Source organism: Manis javanica, chromosome 18, assembly GCF_040802235.1.
Source record: "Manis javanica isolate MJ-LG chromosome 18, MJ_LKY, whole genome shotgun sequence".
Classification (NCBI taxonomy): domain Eukaryota; kingdom Metazoa; phylum Chordata; class Mammalia; order Pholidota; family Manidae; genus Manis; species Manis javanica.
In genome coordinates this window covers 4,423,607-4,439,232 of record NC_133173.1, presented here as the reverse complement: position 1 = coordinate 4,439,232, position 15,626 = coordinate 4,423,607, and the positions used below count along the sequence as shown (strand labels likewise).

Sequence of the window (15,626 nt, the reverse complement as noted above, 5' to 3'; positions counted from 1 at the left end):
ATTCTAGAAGAGGTGGCATCTCCCCCGCTCCCTACCACCCACCCTGACTTGCAGACACAAAAGTAGCAAGACGGTTACCACCACCTGGCACTGCAGATTCATGGTGGACTTCTCCAGGCAGAGGCCAGCCCCCTGCCAGGCCTGATGCGGAGGCCCCTCCCCTGCAGAGCAGTCCGAGTGAGACCCTCTAGAGGTCCTTCAACGCAAAGGCTCCCTGTCTCATCTCCCTTCGGCCCCTTGGCTTGGATCTCCCAGGGGAGAGCTCATCCGACCACCGGCGCGGACTGGTTATCTCTGGACCGCCTTACTTCTACATTCCCAGAACATATTCACAGATACATGAGTCAATTTTTGTCTAGAAATTTATTAGACATAATTTATCCATTACAGTAGACAATCTGGACAAAGTAAAAATAGCTAAACTTTTTATTTGCCCTGATTAGCAGCTTTCATTTCTCTTAAAATTCCCAAAATGTTCTTTTCTAAATCCCTTATTTTGATTGATGTCTTTAGAAATAGAGAGCCGAGGACCTGCGTCTACTTTTCAAGAATCTCAGTCTCATTTATGGGAAATTCATTTAGTGTACATTTCTTTTCTCATTTCCATTCAGGTTGAGATGGCTCTCCTGGCAGGGCTGCCACCAGCCTCCTACGTAATGGCATCCTATTTGTCTACCTCACTTCCATCGAGTTGGAAGATTGTAATCAGAGATAACCCCGACACCCGAGATGGGAAGTAGCAGCATGAGTAAATGGCCTCTTCACTAAACCCTACCGGCCCCCAACCACCCTACACATATGAAGTCTGACTTATAGAAAACTGAGACCCTCCTGCCTTCAGAGTATTCAAGAAATTTCCTACCTGCATCATTTTGATGAAAATTAATGTACAAGTGCCCAAACTGTTGCGTGGCTTTAATAAATAGTCTAGCTGGTAAATCTAGATATGGCTTTAATTTTCATAGAAAAGAATATAAACTGTTTATATAAAGAACAGTTCTAAAAAAGGCTTTTCCCACAGGATTCTGGAGTCTCACACTTCCACCCAATAAGGAAGGCAGTGAGATATTGTAGAAAGAATATGGGGACGTGGAAAGAATGTGGGAGTCAGAGGAATGAGGTTCTGGCCTCAGTTTTTTTTAACCTCAGTGTCCCCATGTGTCACAGGCTACCTGCAGGCACACACTGTAACCTTCTTCATTGTTTTTACCTCAAATCCTTCCTGTCTGCTGCTGATTTCTGCTTACTCATGGCACTACCTAAAGACACGATTTATACCATGACAGTGCATAACGTGTTTCTGATTCTACTTCTGAACAGAGGAAGGACAGAAGTGCAGTGAAGTGAAGGGCTAGCAATTTTAAAAGCTGTCAGCCCAGCCCAGCTACCCTCCACCCTGGCATTGGCATCTATGGAAGAAGGTAATTGATCAGGTGGATCGGCTGGTGGGTAACTGATCACAGGAATAAGGCACCTCTAGTAGATCTGAAGAGGGCTGTGCATCAGATCTACTGCCATCGTGCAAAAGCCATGAAGGCCCACATGCCCACAGGTTACTGTACCTTAGTGTTCATTTGTTAGGGCCTTTTTCAATTTTTTTCTTTAAGTTTTTATTCATTCAGCAAACACTAAGCTCCTACTATGTGCATAAGAGATGCTCAATAAATTTAAGGGGCAGGGAAAATACTCAGAATTGAGGAGTCACTCCAGCCCTCTCAAAGAACATCTCTAAATCTTGATGCTCTCCCCTTCTCCACTCCTGGCCCCGCCTCTGCTCACACCACAGGTCACTAAGTGCCCGCATGAATGAGTCCTTAAGCACAGTACAACACGGTCTGTGCCTAACACCAATGTCCGTTCTCTAAGAGGGTGTCTTTTAAAGCAGGTATGTGTCTTCAGCCTGAGAACCCCTCAGCGCGTCTTCAGCTTCATCTGAGGATACGCCACAATGATGATGCCTACTACAGAGGACACAAGACCTCCAAGTCCAATGATGCCAGGGTTGGACTTACAGATCCCCAGCTGGTCCAAAGGGTTCAGGATATCACAGAAATTCTTCACCGTGTCCAGGAGCAAGGGAGGGTGATTCTTCAGAGATCGGAATAAGAGAAGGAGAAAGGATTGGAGCCATTCTGTTTCCTCATCGGCCACACTGTACCCAAGAGGATCCTGGGATGGTGATTTCTCCCTCTTTGCCCTGTCGTGTGCAACCTGTTCCATCTGCAAGGTGACTTCATAGAGATCCCTTACCAGGCTCAGCAGGACAGTATAGTAGTAATGGCGGGCAGCCCACATTCGCCATTTCTCTTTGTTAATGCCAGGGGCGAGCCCTACGCTTCTCACCCAGAGGATGGTGTCACAGATGGAATAAATCACACGGTTCAGGTTGGCTAATGTTAGGCATAAGCAGGGTACCAAGTCAGTGGCATGAATGCTCTGCTGAGTCGCCTGTACAGCATGTACCACATTGCCTAGTCTGAACCCTGCAAGAAGAACCCACAACAGTTATTTAATTAATATGTAATAAGAAGGCAGAATCCCTGTATCAGAGTGAAGGGACAGCACTGGTTTTTAACGACTGACTGTCATCCGTCTTTGCTCAAGAAAGGAGAAGGACTTTACACCCTGTTAAGGACCCCTAAAACGATCCGATCCCGGCAGGCACAAAAGACTGTGACCGTTTAAATTTATTGCCTCCCTTCCAGCAAGTATCTTAACATTGACTTACAACATCCTTCAGGCAAGGTCAGTGATGAGGGTGGGTTATTGCATTTGAGTATTACCAGCTACCCTTCTTCAGAAGGAAGGTACTATGATAACATCAACTCCAGATGCAACATTCTTTTGGTGAGTCTGATGTCTTGTTTTTTATTTACTTCCAGACAAAAGATTGTTGTTGTTTTTTAAAGAATCACCATTATCACCTTGCCATTTCTTTAACTCTGGCTCCCTATTGTCAAGAAAACAAAGTAGAGATGGTAGGATTGGTGGATAGGACAACTAATGATATTGCCATGTGACTCCTAGTTGAGTTCGATCAACCACTGCAAGGCATGTCCTTAAAACTGAGCATATCATCAGTCAGGGATGCATCAGTCCACAAGCATTTACTGAACACTATTCAGAATGTGTTGGAGTCCTAAACATTATGGAGGCTACAGAAGAAGTAACTTTTCTTAAAGGATTCTCTTAGATTCAGCAAATGCTCAGAAGCAGCTACCCTGGAAATTTATAATCCCAGAAGAATGTCTGGTATTATTTTAGGAAAATAACACAGAACAGACTATGCAATGAATAGCCCTGAATTCCAGTCTCGCACTCACTGGCTGAGTGACCTTGGGTAAATCCTTCCTGGACTTCAGAGACCTGTGACCTCTACTAGACCTTTGAGCTTCAACATTCTAAAGAATCTGAGAATTTCTACTCTTAGCTTTCAAAGCTCACCCCACCCTTCCCATCCTCTGCTTGACACCTTAAGTTTCCTCTCTGTCCAAATGGTTTCCTCTTGATCCTCTAGCACAATGGTTTGCTCATAACAGTTCTGAGGCTTCACTAGAGGAAACCACCTTTCAGGAATGCTCGTTCCTTCTCTCTCTAACCACACCTCAAGTTCCATCTACTCCAAAACACCTTTCTTTTCCTCTACCCCGGCCAATAAATTTGGCACTAAATGTTGTATCATTATTTATACCATGTGATCTTAGTTCTCCCATAAAGCTCAGGACTACACCTACATGAAGCAGGTGTTCAAAAATAATTGACAACATCTGATTTCTATATTCCATTCTAGCTTCTCCTTACTTACTTAGTAAGATCTAGTTCTTATCAAATAACTAGGAGTTAGGCATCCAGTTGTTATTGAAAGTAACGGATCTCCCAGTATGCCTCATTACAGTGAATTAAATGAGGCCAAACACTGACCTCACTTTTTGCCTTAAACAGGAAACCACCCCACAAATGGTCTAAGAAAATGTATCCATCCATTTCCTGTGACAGTCCAACAGAAGTAGGGGAAAACAGGCAGGATATAGCTACTCTGTTCTCCCAGAGAATATAAAGCACTCCCAGGAGCCAGAAATCATGTCCGGGACTGAGAAAACATTTTGTGATTCTGAGAAGTAAAGGTGAACTAACACACTGTATGTGCCACTGATTATGATTAAGCAAAAAGATATGGTACAGCGCCAACTGTGAACGTGGGAAGGTGTTTGCAAATGGTCTGCAGCCAAACATTCAACCTTTTTGGCCTGTCATCCGACGAGGGCAGCCTTACTAGTCGACTTCATCAATAAAACTGATTGGCTAGAAACTGATGATCTGGAAATTATTTTGTGAATTGCAGGGTCTGAGGATTCTAAACCAGGAACCGCTGTCCCTCAAGAGACAGGGTACTTACATTTACGGCCAGTGCTCACACTAGACTCCAGTTTCTTGAGCTTCATTACCACCTTCTCTTTGCCAGCTTTAGGCTCTAATAAATATCTAAGCAACATGCATGTGTACTGAGTGGCTCTGAAATGGAAAAAAAAAATGAGGAGAATGATTTACAAACCAAATAAAACTTGATTCAAGAAATAAGGGAAGGCGAAACTTATCTTGCTAAAGGCAAAGTTTCCAAGACAATTCTCATGTAAGCAGCCCTTACAAGAGCAAAATTCTGCAACAGTCCCTCTACAAGGCCAAAGGGCAGGGCATGGGATGGAAATGCAACACAAAGGTAATGAAAGAGAATTCTGCAATAATCCAGTGAACAGCCCCCCTCAAAAGGTCTTTTGCTGGCATAGCGAAATAGATGTAGTCAAAGTGGTAAACTGCACAAAAATCTCTGTATTCTTTATTTTCTACAGTGAAAAGCTTTTCAGATTTCTAAAATGAACTTTTTTTTACAATGTAGTTAACCAACTAATTATGTGGCAGGACATACACTCAAACCAGAACCAAACAAAAGTCCACAGTTTGAACATTGCTTAATATTTTATAACAGGACTAACTACACACCAACATATAAATAGATATAGATATGTTTTTATATTTGGCTTTCAAAACTAATTAGTACTTTATTTTAAAATAGACTCGTGTTTAATAATACTAAATGTTCAGTAGTAGTTACTGTTATGACTACAAATAACAATGCCTTGCTAACAGAAATATAACAAATGAGAAATTTTGTATCACATAATCAACATCTAGACGCATTTGGCAGTCTACTTAATAAAGTAGGTGCCTGTTTCTTACTGTCTTATAACTGCATTTGAATGCCTTTATGCTATAAATATTCTCAATAAAAATGTGGCATATTTTCTGAAATGTGGCACTTGTTATTGGGGATGAAGTAAAGAGAAATAATCTGTCTTTTTCTCTTTTAAAGGAGCTTCCTGGCAGAGGGGTCAAGCTGACCACATCAATGAATTCCTCTTTCTCAGATTTGATTTAATAATAGGAATGCTTCAAAAACAAGGCATCGTTTTATGAGTGCCGGTTTGTTCTCAGAAGCTATAGGTCACCAAGGAGCCTGGAAATGAATACTAGAGATCCCAGATCTTGCTGAACAAGTACATCCTAAACAACTATTTTATTAACCACCCCTGTTGATAAACCTTGCAGCGTAACATTGTGAGTGCGTTGGAACTGTAGGCTTCTATTACAATGAAGCGTGTATATAATGGAACCATTATTTTAAATCTATCAAATTAATCAGAAAGATAGCATGGCTTGGTAGTAAAAAGGTGGAAGCTGAAGTCAACTGTATTTAAATCTCAGCTCTGCCACTTGGTATGTACCAACCTTCTATTTATTTCCCCATCTCGGAAATGGGAACGATTTACAGCATCTTCCTCACAGGGTTGTGAGAGGGTTAAGTGAGTTAAGAGGTGTAATTTTACAGGGCCAAAGGGCAGAACATGTGATGGAAACACAGCCCAAAGGTAATGGGAACAATATCGGGCATAAAGTGGCTTCCAAAAGTCTCCTGACCGGGGCTATTCTTACTGAACTGTTTGTATTAGCACTGGCACACCCAGAAGAGGCGGAAAAGCTCTTAAATGAAATTGCAATTGGAACTATGCTTTTTATTATTGAGCAAGACTCAGCCAAATTTCTCAAAGAGACATCGTGAGCGAATTAACATTAACGCCACAAGCCCCGTGTGATACTTTCAGTAGCACCGCGCGTACCTTAGAAGTGCGGGCAGTTCTTTCTGAGGCTCTCCACACTGTATTTCGTTTCACAGTTCACAAAACTATTTCACAGGCAGTCTCTCAATGAGGCAGACTGGACAATAATGGCAGAGAAAGGGGATAAATAAGAGTTCCGTCTCTCCATAAGCACATCATGGGGTACCTGAAGCCACAACCACGTGGGTGGCTTCCCTGGCCACAAACGCCAACCCGAAGTCTCTCTTTAAAAAGCTCCCACGAGAGAATGCTGAGCAGAGGGAAGCCCGTCTTCTCCGGGGAGGGGGGTTCGTCGATGGGCTCGGCACGGCCGGCGGCCCCAGGAGGCTGCGGGCCCGGCCGCACGCAGGGCGCCGAGTCCGGCCCCGAGCGCCCGGCTCCCTCCCGGGGCCGCGGCGTCCGGCCCGCTTTCGTCCGCGGGCCTGCCACCTCCTTCCAGGGCTGCCGAAGGCAGGGGCCGAGGTGGAGGCGGCCGGCAGCTCACTCACCTGAAGAGGCGGTCCCGGCCCTGCGTCTGGTTGGCGAACCGGGTGAAAACGTCCATGGCGCCCAGCCCAGGCCCACACGTCGCCCCGGCCTCGTCGCGAGCCGTCGAGTGCTACCCGGTTCCCGGGGGAGCGCGCGCCTCCGGCCGCCGCAGGGGCTGAGCCTCTTCGCCTCGAGGGGGCGGGCGCACCTTCCGAGAGGCCGCAGCCGGCTTCCGGTCGGGGCCGGAAGTGGTGGTTACTAAGGCGACGTCAAGCGGCAGGCCCAGGTAGGAGCAACCTTGGCTTCCGCCCTCTGGTGCAGCGCCTGCCCACGAGTCCCCAGCCGCCCTTCAACATCCAGGACCTTCTAGTGGGAGCCTCTGAAGGGTCCTGCCTCCCCAGCCTCAGGTATTCCCGGGACTTCCTCCAGGAAGATCCTGGGTACCTGTGAACCCCAGGTGGAATCCTGAATGGACAGTCCCCTGAGCTATTGCTTGGGGCCTTCGTCTCTAATTTCCCAGCCCTGTGCCTCAGTTTCCCTTGAACAATACCAGCCCCGGGTCTGGGTAAGGAAACGGTTAGAGCAGAGATGGTTAAGCCAGTTCGTGGAGTGTATTTCTAGAATGAGAGCCGGGTAAAGTGAGAATTTTCTCTTAGGATTATTGAACACCAAAAGGAGATTGCTACTGGAGGAAATCCTAAAAGGGTTAAATGAACAAAGTGGGGTTACAAATAGATAATGATGCGACTGCAAAACTGAACATTCCTTCTGTGGGGATTGAAGACATAGAACTCCACCCATCCCTTAGCAGTGATTTGATAAATGTACCCCTTATAATAAAAAAATTAGGTCACCTATGTTTGCCATCTGTATTGCCTTCATCAGACCTGCCCCTAACATTTGCAAGCCCTGGGGAAGGGGTACAAATAGAAACATTCCATATGTTAAAATATTTCAAACTTTTAAATCAAGGTAGCAAATTGTTAAATAAGTTATATTTTGTTCTCCTACCTTGACAAATATACTTTCATAATGATGTAGAAAGCCCATTTCATATTAAGAATTCTTGGGTTCTTTGGAATACCTGGAAACACAGCTGGAATGTGATACTGTGGGAAGAACTGGTCCCCAGTCCTCTCCTACCCACCTACTCTTCCCGTTTCTGGCTTCCATCTGCATCAATAAGAGGGGCCTTGCATACAGAGTGTAGATGCTCCAAGCCACATACACTTCTGCCCAAACCCTTGGTTCCCTCTTTTTTTCATTTTGTTCCTACTGTTGTGGCTTTAAATTCATTAATCTTTTCTTCTACCCATCTAGTTTGTTTCTCTATGAAATCTTGTTATTAATCTAATCCAGTGTAGTTTACATCTCAGACTTTGTGATTTTCATCTCTAAAGGTTTAGTTTGGATTTTTTAAAAAATATCTCCCACATCTGTGCTTAACATGATCAGCATTTCATTTTGGTTTTTGAACATGTGGCATATACTTAAAACTGTTTTGTCTGCTAATTCTAATATCTTGTGCTGATTATCAGTCAGCTTTGATTGACTGATTTTTCTCTTTATTATGGCTTATAATTTTTTGCTTCTCTGCGTGTCAGATAATTTTTTTTTATTGAAGCCCAGACATTGTGAATTTTACTTCATTGGATGCTAGATATTTTTGTATTCCTATAAATATTGAGCTTTGTTCTGTCATGCAGTTAAATTACTTAGTAATAGTTTTATCTTCTAACTTCTAAGATTTGATGGGCAGTACCACAGCAGCATTTATTCTATGGCCAATTTTTCCCATTCCTTGGCAAAACTCTTCTGAGTACTTTACCTGAAGCATGTGAATTATGAGGTTTCCCAATCTCACTGTTGGAAACAGGCATCATTCCTGACCCTTTGTGAGCTCAGGCTACTTTTCCCACTAATTATTCAGGTGATTCTTTCCTTTCAGATTTAGACTCAACTGATCTTGTCTGCTCATGCGCTAGAAACCGCATAAATGTGGTCGGCGGGTGAGAAAAGATGGCAGCATGGCCTTTATAAGACTTCTGTGGCCGCAGGTGCTCTGACAGTGCAAGACTCTACTCCACTACATATTAAGCATCTTAAAATGGACCCTGTGTTCCATATTAAATTCCTTTTTTGACTGTAATATTTGAAAGCATTTAAATAATTTGGACAGTTTTGTTACAAAGTACAGATTACTTGTTCTTATAGACTTAAACTTTACTCACACAGAGTGGAGCTGCTAAGTTGTAAATATTATTTTGATTATGTGGGTTGTTTTGTTAGTTTTTTATTCCATTTTTTTTCAAGTCTTAAACACTTCTGGAGGCCCTTGGAAAATCTCATAGCTCCTGGGCACTGTTCCCACAGAACTCCTGGGTGGCATCACTGGGAAGAAAGAAAAATAAAAGAATTAGACAGCAAACATTAGAAGTGCTTGAACTGCATCTGATAGGAGGGGGGAAAGGAAGGGGAGAAGCCATGGCCCACTCCCCAGGTGGCTGAAGCACAGCCATTTGCAGAGATGGAAGAGCAGCCTAAGTTGTAGGAGAGAGGGTAAGTTCTCTATGGGACAGAAAGACAGCCACTCTCTTATCAGGAAGTGAGGAAAGGCAATAAGGATGTCAAATTCTTCTTCCATCATAGAATACGTCATCTTAGGCTGGCCCGGAAGATGTCAATATCTGTCTCTGCTGATATCCTGACTAATACGAAGAGCATTATCTGAGTTATGTGGCTACAGTCCTGTGACTAAGTAAGGAAAGTGCCAGCCACTAGAACAGTGCTCAGAGGATGATATGCTAGAGAGGTTTTCAGGTAACTTCCCTGTTTTCTCAAAGTATCTTTGCCTACTTCCTTTATCTGCTTTCAGAGTTTCATTGAAGTTCACAGGTTTACCTTCTGCGATGTCATCCCCCAAAGGAAGTCGAGCCCAGAAGATGAGGCTGCCCATTCTCACACAAAAGGGGGCCCTGGAGGTGCCATCCCCAACGGAGAAGGACTGGTCTAAGGACGATGAAAAGGATTATGTCTTCAAGGATCCAGATCAGGAGGTGGATTCCTTGCCTCAGCCTTATCGAATGATCAACAAGCTGGTGAACCTTCTGTTTGACAAGTCGTGGGAAATTATCGAGGAGAGGGACACCTCGAGGGAAGCTGAGCTCCGCCGGGTCCAGCCCACCATGTACCCTCCAGTTATAGAAAGCAAGGTATGGAGCGGCTGACCAGTAGTCCCTGATTCTCAGATGAGGGTTAATAAATGAAAACACTTGATCCAAGAAAAGAATTCCTACTAGGAACCTTCATTCAATAAAACAGGTGCATTTTCGAAAGATAATAGACATGCTGATGTTAATTATAGTGGATCTAGTAACTGCCTGGGGAAATGGTATTGAAGATGATGCAGCTGTCTTTTATATCCTGTTGTTATTTTAAAAATATTTCCGAACGTATTAACCCCTGTCTTGCTTGAAGGTTGAGAATCTGCTGTTGCCTCAACTATAGCTCTTTCCACAGTGTTCTAATGACCGATATGCAGAGAATGGGGCCATTGTTCACCCATCACAGGGCCTGTGGTCCCACTTGGTGTTGTGAATGTGTACTTATTTTCAACTTCTTTTCTTTCTCTGGCCCCTAGAAAGGGAATGCTGTGACTTTCTGGCTGTTTGGGGAATGCTGTGATTGCAGATATCATGTCTAAGAAGCTCCCACATCCCTCTCTGACAAGTTAGCTCATAGTATTTGCAGATGGTGACTGCTGAAAATCATTCCTCTTTTCTTTGTTTTTGTTTTCCCAGCTCAACAAAATGCCAAATTGTATGGCTATTTCCCAAGACTATGTATTTATTGGAGAAGCCAAAGGATTCTCCATCTATAATCTCTACGATGCCAAACGGATATATGTTTGGGAGAAACTTAAGGTTGATGTCACTTCCATCTGTGCCACGGATTTGGAGAATGAAATACTTATCACTACTGTGGATGAAATGGGTACTTGTTCTTCATCTTCCCTTTTAGCCTAATTTACTGGTCCCTGTAGACTGTTGTTCAATTTAATCTCCTTTCCAGGTATGGGCAGGGCAGACACAGAGTTCTCCCTGGGCACATAGTATTAACTGACGTCTACAGAACAGTAAGTGTGCCAGGCACTTTTCTAGCACTGAGTATATATTGGCCCATGGAGGTAAGGACAGTTTATTCTCCCTTCTTTTCAGAAGAGGCAACTGAGGCATGGAGGTTAAGTAACTTACTGGAGGTAGTGTGAAAAATATATGGCAGAGGCAGGGTTCGAACCAAGCACAGCTCCGGAGCCCACAGCCTTCTGGCACTCAGCAATCCTGCTGCTCATATAAGCCACGGCTGGCTTCTGTCCCCCAACCTGAGGATGGAGAACTGTAGGCAGTGCCCTGCAGCACAGGGACCTGACCAGGTGGGCACTTCAGGAAGAACACCCTGGGAGGAGTTTGTAAAAGTCAGAACCAGAGGCAGAAAGACCAGAACGAACTATTGCATTCGTTGAGGAGAGAGGTTCTGAAGGTCGGAACCAAGGCAGAGGCTGTTCAAATGACAAGAAAAATTGTTCTGCGGTTATGTGAAATGTTAATATTAGCACTAGGGAGGTGAGGTGAGGGATGTAAAGGAATTCTCTGTGCTATTTTTACAACTTTTCTATAAATCTAAAATTAGTTAAAAATCAAAAGCTGGAGAAATGGAAAGGAAAATATAATGGGAAAACTTGGTGAGTGATGGGATTTGTATATGGGGTGGGGAGTAGGGAGTTAAGTGAAGGGGAAATGAAAAAAAGTCTCCTTTCTTCCTTAGGTGGGTGGTGATACCATTCCTTGACAGAAGTTATGGAATTAGGTTTCAGGGGCGTGTGAGCTGAAGAATTCTGTTTGCACACACACAGCTTTGAGGCACCTGGAATGGGGATGTTGATATACTCAGGGGGAGTTTGGTCTGAAGATAGGATTGCACCTGTCACCCTGCGTTCTGCCTAGTTGGTTTTGTGTTGGTGTGACCCTCAGTGCGATGGGTTAGGGGGCTGAGCTTCGGCTCACCCTCGCACATCCCTGGACTGTTTAGCGGGTGGAGATAAACTTTCACCCCAGTGACTTGTGCTGGAACGTGTTCTGAGTGTCTGGGAGGCACCCAGAGAAAGAGGTGAGAAGTCATGATGGATGATGATCATGTGCCGGAGCCTCAGGGTGAGTGGGAATTAGAATCACAGAATCACCAATTCAACAAAAGTAGCTGCAAGAGGAGCTTGGTGGGGGTTGAAAGACGAGGCAGAGAGAAGGTGAGACATGGTCCTGCCCCTCAAGGAATCTAGGAACTCGCTGAGAGGAAGATACGCTCAGAGGAAACAGCAGGCTAACCGTGTAAGGCAGGACCCGGGGATGTGCCGACGCAGGTGGGTGGCAGTCAGGGAGTGGGGTGGGGTGGCCACAGTGCCTACAGGGGCTTCCAGGAGAAGAGGATGGGGCCAGGCAGGTGGACAGGGCCCAGCCAGGAGAACAGATTGAACAGTTCCCGTGCGCTGGGGAGGAAGGCAGGGAGTCCAGCATGAGCATGGCAGGGCGGGGCCGGGCAGGAGGCCTGGGAATGCGTGCGCTGTGATGGTAATTCCAGAACAGCTGAAATAAAATCACGGTTCTTCTTTGGCTTGCTTGTCTGTCTTACCCGCTCACTTATTTTTTCTGTTGCAGGTATTGTTAGACTGTTTTATTTTTCTAAAGATGGTCTTTTCCTGATCAGAGCTATCAATGAAGTGGTAAGTTCCTGTTCCTTCACCTATAGTTGGGCCAAAAGCTGCAACAAATTAAGTTTACTTTCAATATGGGTGTGATGATAGCTGTCCTAAAGTGAAAAGAAATAGACTCCCTGTTCAGAAAGCCTCATTAAAAATATCCCTTATATCAGATGGTACATGGTTAATGCCTGGATTTATTTACCCTGTTGCTGTGAGAAGAAAATTTCTACGAACTCCATTCCCAGTGGAACACCAGCCCAACACATAACAGCTGCTTACAAGACCCCGAGTTCTGCAGGCTGCCTCACATCCTGTTCCCTTTCCCAAGCTGCTTTCTCTCCTTGCAGTGCTTTCATTGCTTTTCTCCCTACTATGTGCACCTCTTTAATTTTCCTCAAGAGCAGCTCAAACATATCTGAGCTAGTTTCCCTCACACACTCTGAGCTCCCCCTTCTCTGGGTCACCACTGTATAGAACAGAATTTCTATAGCAGTGTTTCTTCATCCTCCATGCTTATTTGTGTGTATGGCTGTGTCTTCCCCTGGATGTAAGTTCCCTGGGGGCAGTGGACATCCCATTCACCGTGTGCCCCTGTCCCTAGCACATTGGCTGTATGCTGTAGGCTCTCAGAAAGTGATTTTTTGAAAGCAACCTAAATGTCCATTGATAGACTCACAGACCCAGAGAACAGACTGGTGGTTACCATAGGGAAGGGAGAGGGCCAAAAACTGGAAGCCACCAAACGTCCCCCAAGAAGTGAATGGGTCAGCACGTTGTGGTATGTACACACGGTGGAATACTGCTCGGTGGTAAAAAGGAATGAACTGTTGATGCATGTAACAACATGGGTAACTCTCAAAATACGCTGAGTGAAGAAATCAGACAAAAGATAACACATTCCGTATGATTCTATTCATATACAATCCTAGGAAATGCAAATGAACTAGTAACAGAAAACATCAGTTTTTGTCTAGGGTGGAATGGGAGAAAGGGGGAGGCAAGGATTACCAAGGGGCAGGAGAGAGCTTTTGGGGGTGATGGATATGTCCACTGTCCTAATTGTGATGGTTTCAAGGGATACACATAAACCAAAGCTTATCAAACTATACACTTTAAACATGTGTGGCTTATTATATGTTATTACATTCCTAGTAAAAATCAGGGGTAATAATAAGGCTGTTAGAAAAATGAGAACTTCTGCTCATCAAAATGTTACTAGAGTTTGATCAGTATTGGGAGCTGAGAGTGAACCCCAAGAGCCTTGAGCAGCCACACCACTACCTGCCAAGCAGCCCATTACATGAAATCCTGCAATTAGAAGTGAACAAAAGATTGGAGCTGGAAACCATGAGTGATTATTTTTGGCCGTTGACCAGCTAACTAGAACTACTGGCAGTATCTGTGCAGTGTTGGGTTTTTATTTTTACCTAAAAGGCGTCTCTTTTTGGTAATACCAAGTGGTTTTATAGGCTTTCTAAAAAGCCTGGTTTTTCTCAATATACCTTTAAAATTATTTCATATCTGGCAAAGTAGAGATTCTTAAGAACCTCATTTTTAATTTGTAGTAAAACATTACAACTCCATTTTTTCAAAAATTAAATGCAAATGTCTGTTAATAAAGGTCTTAATAGTAATAGTTATTATTATTGTAAAGATACTATTAAGAAAGTGAAAAAGCAAGCCACAGACTGGGAGAACATACCTGCAATGTATATATGTATCTCCTAACATATCCAGAAAATTTTTAAAAAACTCCAAATCAGTAATAAAAAGACACCCCAGGAAACAGGAAACTAACATTTTACAGATGAAGATACACAAATATCTAGTTTTTTAAGGGGCCTAAAGTTGTTAGTTAACAGAAAAATATAAATTAAAATCACACTGAGGTACTACTACATACCTATTATAATGCTTAAAATTAAAAAGAATGAGCATGCCAAATACTGATGAAGATATGGAGCAACAAGAACTTTCAGACATTGCTAATAGGAGTATAAAATGGTACAGCCACTTTGAAAAACAGTATGGTAGTTTCTTATAAAGTTAAGCTTCTGACCCATTGGTCCCATTCCTAGGTATTTACTCAAGATAAACAAAAATATATATCCACAAAAAATTTGTACAAGAATGTCCAAAGAAGTTTTATTTATGATATAAAAAAATGGAAATGATCAGAGAATGAATTAAAGTCAGTGGTATATTAATTCAATGGAATACTATCCAGCAATAAAACAACGAACTATTGATGCTCTCAACACAGTGAATAAAATTAAAAAAAACTTTTAAGTTGAGTGCAAGAAGCCAGGATGTGTGAAGAATACATTCTGTGTAATTCCAGAACTGATCTATGTTGGTAAGGAAGTTCAGAACGTTGGTTTCCTATAGGGGTGTATTGACGGAGACAGGAGACCAGCAAACCATCTCTAGAGGGGGGATGGTAATGCTCTACACCTTGACTTTGCATTAGTTACACAGATGTATACATTTGCTAGACCTCACCAAGATGTACATTTAATATTTCTGCCTTTAACTGTATGTAAATTGTATATACACAAAAACTGAAGAAACAAATGTAGGGCGTACTCCTCACCTCATTTTATGAGACAAGCACAACTCCGATACCCAAATTGACAGGGACCTGATAAAGAAAGTGGTGTTGGTGGGTTAGAATACACCAAAAACATTAAAAACATTAATTCATAATACATATTTTTAAAGTCTTCATTGTTACCTTTGGAAGTTGCTAGGGTACAAACCCAGTATTCTGAAAACTGGCAAGGGAGAGAATAAAGTGTTTTTCCTGACTTTTCCATATAGGCTGTGTATCAGGGTAAGCAAATAGTTGATGATGGAAAGATCTTTATAGAAGAATTGTAACAAATACAGAAGGGATGATAGAATTAGGCTATGTCAAATTTTGTAGGCATTTTACAGAGTAACAGTCCAGGCAATGACCATCAATGGCTGTAGGGAACATTATGGCTGCTGAGTCAGGATGACAACACGTGTTCTCAATGATCAACCTTTACGTTCCTACAGTAGAGAAGAACCAGCTACTACAAGCCTCCTGACGTGAGACAGGAGGGAGACACCACATGCCCGCGAAGTACTTTTGCCAAAACAGTTGAACCTAAGTCTAATCAAACCTCTAGATCTGATTAGCAGTTTATAGGAAATGCAGGGGACCCTGGGTACATGTTGAAAACTCCACAGGGATAAAATCAGTC

At 43.3% G+C, this 15,626-nt stretch overlaps 2 protein-coding genes across 12 annotated transcripts in view; one reads left to right on the top strand and one right to left on the bottom strand.

Annotated features, from left to right (window-relative positions):
* Nucleotides 1-344: 344 nt before the first annotated feature.
* On the bottom strand, nt 345-6,862 carry PEX11A (peroxisomal biogenesis factor 11 alpha). Of its 4 annotated transcripts, XM_017651355.3 has the most exons (4): nt 6,662-6,798; nt 6,174-6,270; nt 4,397-4,512; nt 345-2,483 (listed from the first exon to the last, which is right to left on the bottom strand). In XM_017651355.3, the coding sequence occupies exons 3-4, from the start codon at nt 4,491-4,493 to the stop codon at nt 1,912-1,914; spliced, it is 669 nt and encodes a 222-aa protein (XP_017506844.1). In that variant the 5' UTR covers nt 4,494-4,512; nt 6,174-6,270; nt 6,662-6,798; the 3' UTR covers nt 345-1,911. The 4 variants fall into 4 exon arrangements, with proteins under 4 accessions (XP_017506844.1, XP_017506843.1, XP_017506847.1 ...); XM_017651354.3 differs by lacking the exon at nt 6,174-6,270 and having other exon boundaries at nt 6,662-6,862; XM_017651358.3 differs by lacking the exons at nt 4,397-4,512; nt 6,174-6,270 and having other exon boundaries at nt 6,662-6,829.
* The window catches only part of WDR93 (WD repeat domain 93), a 33,898-nt gene continuing 25,067 nt past the window's right edge, over nt 6,796-15,626 (top strand). The window contains exons 1-5 of one of the 8 annotated variants that reach the window (XM_073226977.1): nt 6,867-6,927; nt 9,291-9,399; nt 9,517-9,853; nt 10,442-10,634; nt 12,353-12,417. In XM_073226977.1, coding sequence (XP_073083078.1) covers nt 9,551-9,853; nt 10,442-10,634; nt 12,353-12,417 — 561 coding nt within the window. In that variant the 5' untranslated portion in view covers nt 6,867-6,927; nt 9,291-9,399; nt 9,517-9,550. Of the gene's footprint in view, nt 7,049-9,290; nt 9,462-9,516; nt 9,854-10,441; nt 10,635-12,352; nt 12,418-15,626 lie in introns of those variants that run through there. The other 7 variants (XM_017651361.3, XM_017651360.3, XR_012127041.1 and 4 more) reach the window with 7 other exon arrangements.